This window comes from Anabrus simplex, chromosome 14 (genome assembly GCF_040414725.1).
Source record: "Anabrus simplex isolate iqAnaSimp1 chromosome 14, ASM4041472v1, whole genome shotgun sequence".
NCBI lineage: Eukaryota > Metazoa > Arthropoda > Insecta > Orthoptera > Tettigoniidae > Anabrus > Anabrus simplex.
Window position 1 is genome coordinate 16,670,929 of NC_090278.1, and position 17,697 is coordinate 16,688,625.

At 38.4% G+C, this 17,697-nt stretch overlaps 1 protein-coding gene across 1 annotated transcript in view; it reads right to left on the minus strand.

Annotated features, from left to right (window-relative positions):
* Positions 1 to 10,495, minus strand: part of LOC136885368 (gastrula zinc finger protein XlCGF57.1-like) — an 87,223-nt gene extending 76,728 nt beyond the window's left edge. The window contains exons 1-2 of the mRNA XM_067157880.2: positions 10,471 to 10,495; positions 6,710 to 6,839 (exon numbers count right to left, since the gene is read on the minus strand). Coding sequence (XP_067013981.1) covers positions 6,710 to 6,775 — 66 coding nt within the window. The 5' untranslated portion in view covers positions 6,776 to 6,839; positions 10,471 to 10,495. The remainder of the gene's footprint in view (positions 1 to 6,709; positions 6,840 to 10,470) is intronic.
* Between the last annotated feature and the right edge of the window lie 7,202 nt (positions 10,496 to 17,697).

Consider the following 17,697-nt stretch of genomic DNA (forward strand, 5'->3'; position numbering starts at 1 on the left):
GAAGTGGACACCTTGTGGCCAAGTCTGACTTGTGTTTGTCTTTTTTTGTTTTTTTGTTTTATGTCGCACCGATACAGATAGGTCTTATGGCGATGACGGGATAGGAACGGCCTAGGAATAGGAAGGAAGTGGCCGTGGCCTTAATTAAGGTACAGCCCCAACATTTGCCTCGTGTGAAAATGGGAAACCACAGAAAACCATCTTCAGGGCTGCCTACAATGGGGTTCTTCTGTTTGTCTAATATGATGGAAAAATCAACCACGATCGGTCAAAACAGGGCATTAAAACCCATCAGGGGATTGATTTTGCATATTTTTATTTTAAATGTTAATATTTTAAAACACATGTAAATATTTGATTTGTTTTAATTCTTCTCTGTGAGTGTTACTGTCACATAGGTCAATAACGGTAAGTTGCCTTGGATATCTCGCTGCGATGTAAGTACACATTTTATGAAATTCTTCAGTTTATGTGATTTTATCGTAATGTGTGTTTGTATTTATTTTGGTGTACTTCTTGTAGTGAGAATTCTGTTTTGGTAAGTCGTTTAAGCTCCAAGAGGGTGCCTTACAATCGATATGTTATTGTTTGATCGGTAATTTTAAAATTTTTTTTTGGCCTTTCTAAATTTCATTTTTCTCCTCTAATATAAATGTATTTCTTCACTTGTTTGGCATGACTTTCATGGTATTTTTTCCTTGAGGCATGTGTTATGGTTATTTTAATATTACTGAGTGACGTTGCTGTGTTTTATTGTCCGTAGCAATGATTATTTTCATTTTGTCATTCGGATCTCACTTATTGATACATCATTCCATGTGTTTTGACTCCATTATGACCGTGTATCGACCTATGTGCTACGTAATCACTAATTATCACAGTTTAAAAAAAATATTATTCTTATTATCACCAGTATATTTATTTTCATACAATATTAAATTCACTTTTGGTATTGTATGTAATTATGGGTTAGGTTTATATATGTTGATTATCACTACGTATAATTAATTTATTTATATTTCACGTTAATTTGGTTTATCCCTATGTTTTATTAAATACTAGCAATTGTACCCGTGCTTCGCTACGGTATTCCAGATTGTATACGGATATCGAAGTAAATTACTGTACATGAAGTGAATAATAATTTTTAAATTGCATGTAAATTGGCGTTATCCGAGAAAAAGCTTAAGGAGATCCGCAGACGATGTTTCCAATGTAAAGTGCGAGTTGTGGAGTTGTGGTGATAACGCCAGATGCACTTGTCTACCACAATTCATTATGTTTTAGAAACGTTGAACAGGGTGAAATTTGTGTAAGATTTTCACACAGTGCATTACTTTTCAGATACTTATGCGACAGCTTCAAACATAGAATTTGGCTCACATATGGCTACTGCGTGGGCCAATATTCATGTAGAATTCGATGATCCCATGTTTCCTATAAGTGAATCAAGCCATCAATTGTACGTGTACAAAGTGCAAAATTTAGGTAAATCCAGAAATAGAGAAAAATATAATGTATAAGGGATAGAGATACGACAAAAGGTCCTAGGAGCGAAGTTGTAGTTCATTCTAAATTGAACGGAGATTGTGCCATCCATTTTTAGATACAACTTACCGATTAGCCACGAAATACATCGAAAGGAAGGGCTGCACCGTCATTAAAATTGCCTCCATATTTCATAATTTTTTCGGGGGTAAAAAGTAAAATTTTTAAACATCTCGTAAATTTTCTGTCGGTTACATTCTAAAAGCTATAATTTTGCCAAATTTTAATTTTCTAACTTGTCTGGGAGATTGTGCTGCTATCTTGATATGGGGGAGTGGGTTAAAAATCAGGACTTTAAGGAAGCTTTTAGGCCCAAAATACCTGTAGGTTCTCGATAAATATCACCGACTGTGTTCTTATGCAGGTTTGAAACTCCCAGCATGTACCCCTCAGAGAATTATGACAATTTGAGATTTTTCTAGGGATCCTGAAGTCATCAGGTTGTCTGGTACCAAGTTTTAAATTTCGAAGATGCCTAGAATGGTCTCACTAATTTACGTCTGGTTTCATTTTTATGCCTTAATTTATGTATATATATATATATATATATAGTACAGTATATATAGTACAGACTTCCATTTATTAGTGTGGATAATATTTTACCCGCTTCCCTAGTGGTTCTAGGGGCGTCTTACACCCACAGTACGTTTTCCAGGTAGTAAGTCATACTTGAAAGTCATACTGGAACACACACACGTCCATTATCTCGGTCATTTCTAACAATTAATTTTTTCACCCTTTCTCACCCCCTATGCCAAAGGGGGCTGAAGTTAGACTTTAAACATCCGGAATGTTACTATTCATCTCAACGACCCGGAAAACTATGGCTTCGGCAGTATATTCTATTACTATTATATCTCACTCCCCCTTCCCCTACCCTAAAGGGGGCTAAACTTTGAGTTTAAAAAAATCGGAATGTAACTATTCATCTCAGCGACTATGTATTCGACACTATTATTTCTATATATCATTATTATTTCTATATATAACTCTCCCAACGCCCCCCACCATGAAGGGGGCTGAACTTGGACTTTAAAAAATTCCGGAGTGTCACTGTTCATCTCAGCGACCCTGAAAAGTATGGATTCAACACCATTTTCGATGATTTTTATATCTCAGCCCCTCGCCCCCCCCCCACTGCCCCTAAGGGTTCCTGGGCTGTCTAAACCCCACGTGGTTTGCCTCCTAATACTAAAAATCCGGAGTGTACAATTCACCTCGGCAACCCCGAAAACTATGTATTCGACACTATTTTCGTTTAATTTTATATATCACTCCCCCTCGCCCCAACCCAAAGGGGGTTGAACTTAAAAAAATTCTGGAGTGTCAATATTCATCTCAGCGACCCCAAAAAGTATGGATTCGACAGTATTTTCGTTAATTTGTTTATCTGACCCCCCCTCGCCCCCCCCGCCCCCCCCGCCACTAAGGGTTCCTGGGCTTTCTTACCCCCACGTTGTTTGTCTCTTGATACTAAAAATCCAGAGTATACAATTCACTTCGGCGACCCCCGAAAACTATGTTTTAACTTTATCTTCGTTTAAATTTATATATCACTGCCCCCGCCCCCATGCGAAAGGGAGCTGAACTTGGACTTTAAAAAATTCCAGAGTGTCACTGTTCATCTCAGTGACCCCGAAAAGTATGGATTCGACACTATTTTCGATGATTTTTATATCTCAGCCCTTCGCCCCACCCCCTGCCCCTAAGGGTTCCTGGGCTGTCTTACCCCCACGTTGTTTGTCTCCTGATACTAAAAATCCGGAGTGTACAATTCACCTCGGCGACCCCGAAAACTATGTATTCGACACTATTTTCGTTTAATTTTATATATCACTCCCCCTCGCCCCCACCCCAAAGGGGGTTGAACTTAAAAAAATTCTGGAGTGCCAATATTCATCTCAGCGACCCCAAAAAGTATGGATTCGACAGTATTTTCGTTAATTTGTTTATCTGACCCCCACTCGCCCCCCCCGCCCCTAAGGGTTCCTGGACTTTCTTACCCCCACGTTGTTTGTCTCTTGATACTAAAAATCCAGAGTATACAATTCACTTCGGCGACCCCCGAAAACTATGTATTTAACTTTATCTTCGTTTAAATTTATATATCACTGCCCCCGCCCCCATGCGAAAGGGAGCTGAACTTGGACTTTAAAAAATTCCGGAGTGTCACTGTTCATCTCAGTGACCCCGAAAAGTATGGATTCGACACTATTTTCGATGATTTTTATATCTCAGCCCTTCGCCCCACCCCCTGCCCCTAAGGGTTCCTGGGCTGTCTTACCCCCACGTTGTTTGTCTCCTGATACTAAAAATCCGGAGTGTACAATTCACCTCGGCGACCCCGAAAACTATGTATTCGACACTATTTTCGTTTAATTTTATATATCACTCCCCCTCGCCCCCACCCCAAAGGGGGTTGAACTTGAACTTTAAAAAAATTCCGGAGTGTCAATATTCATCTCAGCGACCCCAAAAAGTATGGATTCAACAGTATTTTCGTTAATTTGTTTATCTGACCTCCCTCGCCCCCCCGCCCCTAAGGGTTCCAGGGCTTTCATACCCCCACGTTGTTTGTCTCCTGATACTAAAAATCCAGAGTATACAATTCACTTCGGCGACCCCCGAAAACTATGTATTCGACACTATTTTCGTTTAATTTTATATATCACTCCCCGCCCCCATGCGAAAGGGAGCTGAACTTTGACATTTGAAAAATGGGGAGTGTCACTGTTCATCTCAGCAACCCCGAAAACTGTGGATTCGGCACTTTTTCCAATTATTTTTATACCTCGCATCCCCTGACCCCCCACCCCTAAGGGAGCTACGGATGGCTTACCCCCACAGTGCTCGTCTCCAAGTAAAAAGTCATAAGTGTACCAAGTTTGGATGAAATTGGTCCAGTGGTTTAGGAGGAGATGTGTCATTTACACACACACACATACATACATCCATTTTTATATTTAGTAAAAAGAAGAAGAAGATTATGCTTGCTTTATTATTACACAGAGATATTTTATTTTGAACACTGCAGAGATCTAAACTTAAACTGTATATCCAAAGAAATTATTCGAATCCGAGGAATGAATATTACTTCGCTCGCGGCATGCCCAATCATGAGAATGGCTTCAATAATATTAGTCATAAGTTTCAGAGTCTTGTTCATTGCAGAGGGCAGGATTCTTATTCTTAAGAAGGATAATTGGTGCCACAATCGTCCGCTCTAAGAAGTTCGAGGGTACTCCAGGTGACTCCAAGTCTTTCGAAGCGCTGCCGTGTAGTCGATTGACTTGTAAATGTGTAGAACATCGGGTAATTCTTATAAAAGTTGCTTGTTGAAAGAAATGAATGGCATGATATATGATAGCAAGAATGAAGAGCATGAAACCCGGCGCCGGCACATATGCCACTCCTCTCGAATAGCTCAAGACTTAACGTCCCGATCCGACGGACGAATCATCATCAACACCGTCATATGCCCTCACACCATATAAGACCAAAAACAGCTTCCTACGTCCTGGACGTACAATGGCTCCTTGAATATTGTGTTCTTTACCTATCTCTATGTACGTTGCCTAGCGACAGCGACTCTATGCATTTAATCTTGGTGACAGCACGTTGGATTGTCATATCCCAATGCACGTTTTCTGATGGTTTTTTGTTCATAACTCACCAACGAAAGCGAAAATGAAAATTCCGACTTCGAGGTGCATTCGGACCCCTTTCCATCTACCTATGTTCAAAATTTCAGATCTCTACCTGCTGTAGATTTTGCTGGGCATTGCGCACAGACAGACAGACAAACACTTCCTTTTATAATATTATAGATGTAAGATTCTAATGTGGTAGTTCTTGTAACAATTAATTGGAAGCTTTGGACAGCCCTTATTGTAAGGTATCTAATGTTAGGGTTTCTTATCTTTTCTTTACACTGTTGTGTTGTCTTATCCTGACTTGCCAGTTATGTAACTGCATCACTGTTGTCTTATCTTGGGACACATTCCTATTGTACTTGCGTGACAACGTTAATGTGAAAATGAATTGTTTTTGTCTTGATGTGGGGTTGTGTTTGTCTCTCGTGTTGTGTTGATGCATTGGGTTACTAGTACTGCCTCGTTCTCTAACTTATTAACTATGGGTTTTAAATTTGTTGATATTCTTAGCCACTGGATTGTGTTTGTGATTTCAGTTTAAATTTTGTGTCAAAATTTTCTGATTTTGAGCGGGCCTTGTGTTAAATATTTTTGTCAGAATATGTTTATGTTTTAACTTCATGTGATGTATTGCAGAACTATATTTCTGTGGGTATTGCGGGTGAAAGATCCTTTCACTGCGGTCTGTCAAAAGTCACTCAAAGTAATCCAATCTACATTTCATTCTTCATTAAAATGTTATTTTATTTAAATTTATGTATTCTACAAACTTGTTAAAATAATCTAAGTATTGGTGCACCATTTTTATTTATTAATGGAACAGTATTGTTTTAAAGAAGACTATGTTTATTCTATTTTATTTCATCTCTTTAATAATTTTCTCACATTGTAAAATTATTGTTACTTAACAAATTATTTAAAGGTTTTCCATTTTTATTTAATCTCAGATTTTATCCATAGTTCCCTAAGATCACAGACTTTTCCTTACATGATATGAGACTCAGCACATTTCCTGGTTTCCACTCGTGTATGGTAAGTTATTCACTTGAAATTGTGTTATGTTTTATTGTTTGTTTTTCCATTCCCTTTGTGCACGTTACCCTATGTCATTGTCTAGCCTAACATCATTCCTTGTAATAGTTTGGGGGCATTGCAAAATGCTAGAGGCCAACTGTCCGCTTGGCAGCCCTTATCTGGTGGCTTATGCCATCAGAATCCCTTCCCTTGTCCCATGAACAACGTTTTTGTCACAACTTTGTCCCATAGATACACATCAATACTGTGGTTTTTAGTTCCTAAGGGTTGGCAGCTTTGTGTAGTGCGCTGTGGCATATTCCCAGAAAAAGAAACAAAACAGAATCGTACTATGCCTAGATGCTCATGCAGAAAATGGTGACTTCTGGTGTTAATACTGAGGAGGCACATAGTAAATTATGCCCCAGCCAAACTTATTCGGCTAGTAAGGGTTAAATTTTGACCTCTATAAAGTTATCTGGTATAAGACTTACAAGTGATGCACTCGTTGTTCCTTCAAGCCAGGCTGGTTCCTCTTTGATCTTTACTTCCATGTTCATTTCACACTGCAACTGAAGTAGTTAGAAGATACTGGGGTTGTAGAAAATTTCCAATGATGTTACACTAAAACATAGGCCAGAAAAATATATTACCTTATTGTTGCCACTACTGTTTATGTTCTTTGTCAACAGGCTAAGCAACAAGCTTGTAATTTTATTTGTCAATTTTATGATCATACCAAAAAGACTCAAAATGTTACATGAGTGTTGATATTGTGATCATACCTATAGGACCTCAAGTTTTCTATGACTAATACTACGTTCATAGCCATTCTGTTGATATCTAGATCACAGTCAAAGGACCCCTTGTTTTACATGACACATTATCATTGCGTGTCGTACTACCATTCATAAAATTACGCACTTTTTTCTTTTAAGTGACTCACAGTTTCTACCCCCATCATCATCTTATATTGTATCTTATACCGATCCAGAGTTCACTTAATCCTTTTCTTTTTCATATGCATTGTTTTTCATGTTTTTTATGTTTTGATCGGCTGACGATGACCTGGACTATGGTCGAAACCGGTCCCAATTCTAATTACTATTAAATAAGAATGTAATCACTATATTCCTTTCTCTTATGTATTGAATAGGTTGAACCGCTTTTTCAATTATTCAATTTTAACGTTAATACTTTCAATACGGAACAACGAAATTTTTATCTTTAAATGACACATTATGTCGTATTCACAGCTATATAACATACAGTTTTATATGGAACTGAAACCATAGCAAGATGACCTTCCTTGTTAAAAATTTAGCGTACATCCCTTGTGATCGAATTGCATAAAACCTCTTGAAAATTCAGTGACTATTCCATTTGCATATCACTCCGATCACCCGGGTCAATATCTTGGAATCTTCCTAAAATTTTTATATTTTGCACTTGCTTCATAACTAACTGAACAAGTTCACAGTGCCTTGAGATTTGTTCTATCAAACTTTTACTTCTTAGGTTCAAATTCTGTCAAACCATTCTCCTCTCATTAAGCTGATTCACTACCTCTAAATCTGAGACAAGTTCTATCCATCTGATCTTCAACATCTTCTTATAACATGGCTTTTCAAAGGATTCAACTCTGTTTTTCTCGGCACCATTTATAATCTGTGTTTCACTTCCATACAGTGTCGTACTCCATACTCAGTGTAACCATAATTTTAAGTTTTTCAATCTGTTGAACTAAAGAATATGATGGAGAACAGATTGGAATTTAGGCAGGATTTAGTGATGATATTTATCGATATTGAGAAAGGATATATCAGTGTACCACAGCAAGTAGTCTTGGATGCATTGATAAAAAAAGAAGGCAGGGAGAGGAGAAGAACCAATTATAAAAGCCATAAACAAAAAGTGAGTAAGTAGGATGAATACTATGATAGACAAACTGCTTCAAAGTAGAAACAGGACTCAAAAAGGATGTGTTTTATGCCCTCTAATCTTTATTACATCCATAGATGAAATCCACAAGAGTATACAACAAAAAATGGGAACCAAAGAGGTAAAGGTCTTACTCTTTGCAAATGACAGTAATATGGGGAGAAGGCGAAAAGGAAGTACAAGAATAAGATACTGTATGGAATCAGGAGATAGAGGAATATGGAATGAAAATAAGTGTGGAAAAGTGTACGATAGTAGCAGTTATGAGAGGTGATAGAGTAGGAAGAGCGAATATTGGAGGAAATGGAAGACCATCAAAAGTTATGGATAGCTTCAGTTATTCGGGGAGAATAATTGCAGAAGATGGGAAAATAAACCAAGAAATCGGAAAGAGAATTGAACAAGCCAATAGGTTTTACCAATGTGTGAGATGTATGGTCTGTAACCGGGATGTTCCAAAGGAATGCAATTTTGACATATGCAGCAGGTGCATAGAACATAAAAGAAAAACACGTAAAAGCACAATCCACGGGGCCAATATAAAGTTCCTTAGAGAAATAATAGGGAAGACATAAAGGGATAAAATCAGAAACATATTAATCAGGGAGAGAATTGGATTCCCTGAACTGAAAGGCAATATAGAGATCAGTAAGCTGGAATGGTATGGACACATCATGAGAATGGAAGAGAATAGAGTTCCAAAGAGAGTATTTACGGAAAAAAATCATAGGAGAAAGACAACGGGAAATGCCCTGAAAGGTGTGAATGTATACGGTGAAGGCAAGTACAGAGAAGAGAGGAGTAAAAGTAGAAAAAAATATTCGAGGAAGGAACGGACTGGTGGAGAGAGAAAAAACTGAGGAGGTTCTTGATTCACAGTTCAACCCAGAAGACTGGAAATGGAAAACGAAGAAGAATCTGTTGAACTGAAGACAAAAATTTATACAATTCTGCTATCAGCTCATTTCATCGAACAAAGTCACCTACCTATACTTAAGTGTCCTTTCTTTATTTTTCTATGCATGTCATGTCTAATGGCACAACATGGTGGTGTTTACCAGAGTGCCTGTTAAAAGGAGTTACGTGTCAAATAATTGGTTTAAATGTTTAGCAGTTTTTATTGTTCCCCCAGGGGTATGAAACTTGTCTGTGTTGAATGCCTCGAGTAGTGCCTCACAGAATTCATTTCAGCAAATAGCAGCCTTTGCTGGTCACTTTGTGATATTTTGCTGTAAATGTAAACATACTGCACTAACAATGAATACTACAATTCCTTCTACAGGTAATACAAATTTCATTTCTGTTGCAAACTGAGTCAACGCATATGCATTGCCAGGGAACACATTTCTATGTTAACACATATCTATTCAGAAAACTATATTTCAACTATATTTCAATGTAGGGGACTATACGGAAGTGTGCCATGTTTACTTGTTCTGGCCATCACAGGTTATTCTATTAATATATTATTGGTTTTACACGTACTAACTTTTAGAGTTTCCACAGCCAAAATTTAGCCTATTTCTGAAGATTTTTCTTCCATTCCTATCAGTAGTTTAATGTTGCACTAACAAGTCCAAGGGAAAAGGATAGGATTAGGTATGCAGCAGCATTAATTAAGGTTAACTGATAAAATGGGGGAAACCACGGAAACGTTTTACAGGCTGCTGATCCTGGGATTCGAACCCATGCAGACTCACCACCACTCGTCCCTGAAGATCTTTTACACGCCACTAAATTCTTACGAAAGAGAGGCAGCCTAACTAAATCATCATAAGTAAATACCGAATATAGCTGTTGTGTGGTAATAATGTGATACGGAGACCTCCATAACAACACTGATATAATAAGAATTCTACACATGATAATTTTACAGATATCCTAAACGGAAACCTCTCAAGATTTCGAACACTACTACCATATGTCGCAGCCTATAGTGTAAAGAACAACTCAACACTCACAGCGTCAATATTAAATTGCACACAGAGGTAAATAACACAGCAACACAATAATTAAAAATTAAACACTACATATTGTAATTTTTTTTCCGAAACTACCATCCGCTTTTCTTAACCTGCGTAGCTCTTCAGAAAAAATCCTCATTCCACTCAATTTACATATACGATATATTGCTACTGCACACGACTTGCCGCCACCTGCAAGGCAAAGGCTGGGAGTATTCAAAAAGCAAGCTAGCTATATGCATATACATTTTTAATGATTAATTAAAAATAAAATTTAAGAAAAATAAAAACATTAAATATTAAAAATATGTAGATGCTGAAACTGCGAAAGACTAGTATTAACTTCTTACTGTTCTCAATTGAGTTCTATAAATTTCGTAAAAGTTAATTATTGAATTTGAACATTACCCACAATATGTTAGAGGTTGTGGACACGGTGGAAAATGATAGAAATCACAATTCCTCAATGAAGAAATTCCGCAACACAATTCTCGGCTCGGATAAGCTGCACAACTGGCTAATACGCGTCTTATACAACAACATACCTGCCACTTCGAAACAAAACCGGAATTATTAATGTAGTTTAATCACTTAAAACAAACTGTTGAAGAATAAATATGATTTGCATCAGTCAGCAGAAGAGGCTGATTTCGACGGTATGGATCGGTGAATAGCTTATGTTTACAACAACAACTGTCAATCAATCAATCAATCCTGATCTGCCCAGGTGGCAGATTCCCGATCTGTTTTTCCTAGCTTTTTCATAAACGATTTCAATGACATTGAAAATTTATTGAACTTCTCCCTTGGTAAGTTATTCCAGTCCCTAACTCCCCTTCCTATGAAAGAATATTTACCCTAATTTGTCCTCTTGAATTCCAACATTTCCTACTTTTAAAGACACCACTAAAACTTATTCGTTTATTAATGTCATTGCTCGTCATTTCTCCGCTGACAGATCGGAACATACCACATAGCCGAGCAGCTCGTCTTCTTTCTCCCAGTTCTTCCCAGCCCAAACTTTGCAACATTTTTGTAACGCTGCTCTTTTGACAGAAATCACCCAGAAAAAATCGAGCTGCTTTTCTTTCGATTTTTCCAGTTCTCAAATCAAGTACCGGTAATCCTGGTGAAGGTCCCATACACTGGAACCATACTCTAGTTGGGGTCTTACCTAGGACTTATATGCCCTCTGCTTTACATCTTTACTACAACCCCAAAACACCCTCACAACCATGTGCAGAGATCTGTATCCTTTGTTTACAATCTCATTTATGTGATTACCCCAATGAACATCTTTCCTTATATTAATACCCAGATACTTACAATGATCCCCAAAAGGAACTTCCACCCCACAACCACAGTAATTAAAAGTGAGAGGACTTTTCCTATTTGTGAAACTTACAACTTGACTTTTAACCCCGTTTATCATCACACCATTGCCTATTGTCCATCTCACAATTATAATGAGGTAATTTTGCAGTTGGATACAATCTTGTAATTTATTACTCTGTACAGAATAGGCTAACTACATCTGCAAAATGCCTTACCTCTCCCTTTACTCTCATAATTTATGTATATAAGAAAACATAAATGTCCAATAAATCTGCCTTGAGGAATTCAATTATTGCAGGGTCAGATAAAGCTTCATCTATTCTAATTCTCTGAGATCTATTTTCTAGAAATATAGAATCCCATTCAGTCACCAGTTGCACTCATTTTTCCAGTAGTCTCCTATGATCCACCGTATCAAATGCTTTAGACAGGTCAATCATGTTACTGTCCATTTGACCTCCTGAATCCAAGATATCTGCTATATCTTGCTGGAATCCTACATGTTGATCTTCAGTGGAATAATCTTTCCTAAAACAGAACTGCCTTCTATCGAACCAGTTACTAATTTTGCAAACATATCTAATAAAATCAAAAAGAATGCCTTCCCAAAGCCTAGGTACATACAATGCATGTCAAACTAACTGGTCTGTAATTTTCAGCTTTATGTCAATCACCCTTACCTTTATACATAGGGACTACTAAAGCAACTCTCCATTCATTTGGTATAGCTCCTTCAACCAAACAATAATCAAATAAGTACTTCAGATATGGTACTATATCCCATCTCATTGTCTTTAGTATGTCCTCAGAAATCCGATCAATTCCAGCCGATTTTCTAGTTTTCAACTTTTGTATCTTATTGTAAACATCATTGTCTTACACCTAGAATTTCGTGGTTCTCATCTTTTACCTCTTTGTAGCTTACAAATTCTTCTTTCACCAGAATGAATTCTCCCCTTCCGGACATTCCTATCCTATCTCGACGATACACACTACAGTTCTGTGGGAAAATTTCTGCATCCATTATATCATTTCTCAGCCATCATTCAACTCCTATTACAATATCTGGTAAATATATATCTATTAAATTACTTATTAAAACACCTTTCTTTAGAGTACTTCTACAGTTCAACATTAACATTTTTTTGTCATCCCTACTTGACTTCCATATACCTGTACCCTTATCACCGCTCCCTAGACAAGCCTGCTTCCCTGAATATACCTCCCTATTACCCTTCCAAACAAATTTCCTAACTTATACGCACCATTGCAGTTTAAGTGAAGGCCATCTGAGCGCAGATCCCTATTTCCTACCCACCCAATCATCATCATTATCAGTCGGTTTACTCATTGCTGAGCGTCGTGACCTCATTTCTTCACTTCATTAGTAACTACATCCTTAACGAGATTTTTCCATGCTGAGCGGTCTTCAGCTCTTCTTAAGATATTGTGAAGAGGTAGACCGGTGATCTTCCTTGCTTGGTCTAACCATCTACTTGTTGTTCTGCCTCTTGGTCTGGTGCCTTCAATTTTGCCTTGCAGAATGGTCTTTTCTAAGTTGTCTCCTTCTCTCCTCAAAATGTGTCCCAGGAACTGGAGGTAACTTTCACTAACGCGGGAAGATAAACGTTTTGTGATGCTCAGTTCTTCTAGGATTTAGGAAAGGATGTATTACTAGTGACAACTACACAGTATGCGACACTTCTTCTTTATAATGGGGGCATTTGTTCTTCTTTCTGTCCATGGTATACGGAGCATTCTCCTCCAACACCACATCTCAAAGGCATCTATTCGGTTCTTGTCACTAGCCTTCACAGTCAAGGTCTCACATCCGTACAGGAAAACAGAGAACACCAGTGATTCCAAGAATCTCAGTCTCACTGTTTTGGATAATGCCCGGTTCTGCCAGATCTTTGTGAGTTTAACCATTGTGGCACGACGTGGGACAATCCGTAAATTAAGATCTACAGAAATTTCACTCCCAGTTCCCACATACCCGCTCCATAGTCTCATTTAAATACCCAGTTACCCTCCAGTCAATATCCCTCTTACACAGTATTCAACTGATAGCAATCTCTGCTCCCTTAAACAATGTTGGTACTTATACCAGCTTGCCTTATGATGTTGGTACCAAGAAAAAACACTACCACCTTCTCCTTCCCCTACTCATTCTCTTCTACTCTTCTCAGCATCTGCTTCAACCTAATTACTGGATAAGACTCTACCCTGGTTCCCATTCCTCCACACACTTTCCCCACATGTCTAACAATGGAATTCCCCATGAGCAGAGCCTCAACCCTACCCTAATCCTTTGATCCCCTCCCGTCCTGGTTAGCTCTATCTTTCCTGATAGCTGCAGAAGCTACTTCCTCCTTTTTCTCCCTCCCATGACCCTGTTCTTCCTGTCTTTTCCTATCCTCTACTCTATATTTCCCTTTCCCACCTTTTCCCTTCCTTCTCTGCCACTCATCTCAGCAACAGTTCCCTGTTCCTCATCTGCCCTCTGTTGCTCTACCTGGAGTGGCTCGTACCTATTTCTCACAGACCCCTATCAAGAATTCTGATCCTGAACAGAGCCCTTAGCCTCCAATCTCTTTCCTTTTAGAACATTAGACCACCTGTCTTCTACAATTTCCCCCTTTTCTTCCCATTACTCTCTTACACCTGCTGTAACCTGTTTATTGTTTGGGGTAGGCCTACCTTCTTTCCTGTCTTCTGTGAGAATCCTAATTATCTCCCTCAACCTCTCCAACTCCTCCCTCATACCCCTCAATGTCTCGCTGCACCCACAGTTCCTAAACTTGCACTCCTTAGCCATTTTTTACGGAAAAAGAAAACGAAAGATAACATGTTTGTGAAAAAAAAAGCAAAAATGAACAGAAAGAATCAGTCATCAATAAATTTATTAAATATTTCAATTAAGGTCGGAGTGAGGGTTGGCAGTAAACAGAAAACACTAGTAGGAAGGGGAACAGACAAATTCACAAGGCGTGTCATAAATTGACGACGGGGAGAATCAAATTGTGGACCCTGGAAAAAAATGTGATTGCTATCTCTATGTGGGTGTCCACACACACATAGGTAGAGAGGTTAAAAAGATGGAAACGGTACTTATATTACGGTGTAAGCGCATGATTAAATCGAAGGCATATTATATTCGTGATATGCCGACGAATGTATGAACCATAAAAATACCGAGGTTTGTGAGGAATTTGCGTCTGAATTTCATAACAAAAATTTGCCTTTTATATGAATGGAATGTTCCCGGTCCTCCTGTCACGAACTATAGCTGCATCGTGAAGTACAGGAAGGAAGTCAAAGGGAGGAAGTGCTAGATGGATATGTGCTGTATTTTGGGTACTCGCTGCCTCAGCTGCAGGATCAGCTCGCTCGTTTCCAAAAATGCCGGAATGACCTGGGATCCACACTCCTGATTGTTCGAGTTGATACAATAAATATTTCACATTGTAGAGGTGCCAATTATAATAGGGCTTGTGATAGGTTAATGCTTGAAGTACACTTTAAGCGTCCATATATATAGTTTCTCGCGTGTAATGATTTTGCTGGACGTGGATTAGGGCATGTCTAATCGCAAATAATTCTGCAGAAAACATAGAAAGTATATGGTATGGTAAACGGAAAATTTCAATTATATCGACATTGCCCGGACTTACAACCGTCAGTATAAATACTGACGTCTTTCTCAGAGAAGGAAATTCCTAGTCTTTTGGACGCAGATGGACTCCGAAAAAAATGTGTGCTAAAGGCAAAACATGGGTTGTAGAGGATATTACGATTTTAGGTAGAAAAAATAGGCTATTATTAGGGACTGAATACATAGAAATTGTAAGCAAACTTAAAATGTATCGCTCTGTGTGCGCAAAACAGTTTGTAGGCCTGATATAGAGCAGGAGTTAGTTCACATCTCGGAGGTTGTTGAGTGTAATTCTCATGTAGAATCTATAATTTTGGAATTAATGGTGATCGAGCAAAAACACATTTCTTTAGAAGGTATTCATCACCTAAAGTTCTTCTTCGTATCCACAGTGGAAATTCACCCGTTTCCACCTGTAAGGTTGTTTTTAGTGCACCTATACATATTCGAAGCCCTTTATATCGAATGGTATTTAGATGAGTTAATGTGGAAGGTGCGTCCATATCTATAAAAATGCGCGATAATCCAATACAGAGCCTGCTGTAGCACGGTAAAGCGACAAAGCCACTAATGGATCTTTCCCCCAGCTTCTACGCGTTACTATCTAATGGATTTTGATATACCCGTCCATTTTTGCCAAATTACGTTAACATGCTTTTTCCACGTGAGCTTATGATCAAATATGATACCTAGCTATGTATGTTGAGAAGAGAACAGCACTGTAAATCCATCAAGAATTAAGGAAGAGTGGCCATACGACCTCTCATGAGTAAACAGCATTGCCGTACATTTGGGAATCGATAGAGTTAATCCATGGGTATCCAACCACCTAATTAAGTCATGCATTATGCTAGGTAAGATCCTCCTGCACTCAGAGATGCTCTCATGGAAGATATACTGTATATAGCAAATAAGTCAACACTCTCGCGTATGGTGAAATTATCTGGTCTAATTCACGCATATACAATGCATACAAAACACCGCTTAAAATGTCTCCCTGTAGTAAGCCGATCGAAGACTGTCGACCTGGAAAGGGAGCATGTGGCGATTTAACGATAAGGATGCGGTATGTAATTTTTGTAAGAGTAATACAAACCTGTACGGAAATCCAGCTGACCCATACTGTTCCTATAGTAAATGTAATAGGACGAAGTCATATGCACCTTTCATATCTAAGAATAGGGCAATCGTACTATTTTTGCGATATCGTGCTAACAGAACGTCAACAATGAAGGTATTAAGGGGATCTTGTATGCACCTTCCTTTAAGGAATGCATATTGGGATGTTGTAATGAGGTGATAATATTCTATAATCCAAACCATTCGGTTTAAGAGTATTTTAGGAATGTGGGCGTTTACCAGGTTTACGTATTGGTAGGAGATGAAAGATGTTCCATTCTGAGGGGATATGACCGGCAGCTAAGATATTATTAAGATACCCTATTCAAGCAGTAACCTATGGGCTTGAAGTTGGCAACAACTCAAACATAGTATAAGTTATTGAATCTGGGCCAGGAGAAGAACTTGTAGAAGATGCAAATATCTGAGAAAATTCACGGAGTTGAATGGGTTGTAATAAAGTGGAATGTAGAGTAGGTTGGGAAACTGTTGGAGGGAAAGGGAAGGGAACAGTATAGTCCGGAGTAAGGGAAGTGATTAAGGGACAAGAATATCGCGTGGAATTGGTGAATGTGGGCTATGCTGGGCAGCACGTGTGAGAGTTGTAATTGCATTCCACAAACAGACAGTGGGTATTTGTGAAGTCAGGGATGATATGAAGGTTTTCCAGGCTGTCCTGTTTTTTCATGAAATACTTGTTTCACTCTAGCAATATGACGATTTAAACTTAAATAGTTTTGTAAACACCGGGGTAAGTGTAAATTCGGGGGAAGTGGAACCCATGGCTATTGTCGTATGGAGAATATATATGAAGTGGCGTTACTTGAGAGAATTTCATATTGCTACTTTTGATAACACGCGGGAATTGCTACATACCCAAAACTCTCGGCAGTAAAGCTGTAATACACTACTCTTTGGATGTGCGTCATTTACACTCCTAGTGTGAGCTAGTGCGACATATGGTTTTACGATTGCTACGGCAAGAAGTGTAGAGATTTTTAGGTTAAACCAGCAAGTATGATTTAAATAATATCTTAACATGCTGTAATAGTGTAGTAGATGAAATTTGGTTACTATGAGTGAAATAAGTATAGGTTTCTCTTGCCCCAGATTAAATTGTCACTGGGGTAAGTGCAACCCATTAGGTTCCACTTCCCCCATCAAGTTAGTAATCAAACCACTTGTTCCATTTGTTCCAGAAATGGTTCTAAAAGCTCAACCTCCATCATATTCCAAGGATGATCTGAAGATTGCTGTGAACTTAGTTAAAAGTGGACAATTAACATTATATAGGGCTGGAAAAACATACAAAATACCTAAACCAACATTATTTAAATATGTCAAAGGACAAAGAGGTGTTAAAAGTGTGACTATGGGTAGACCTACTGCTATCCCTTATGAAGAAGAGAAGATAATTGCTGATGGTATCAAAACAATGGAGAAGTGGGGTTTTGGTCTCTCAAAAAGA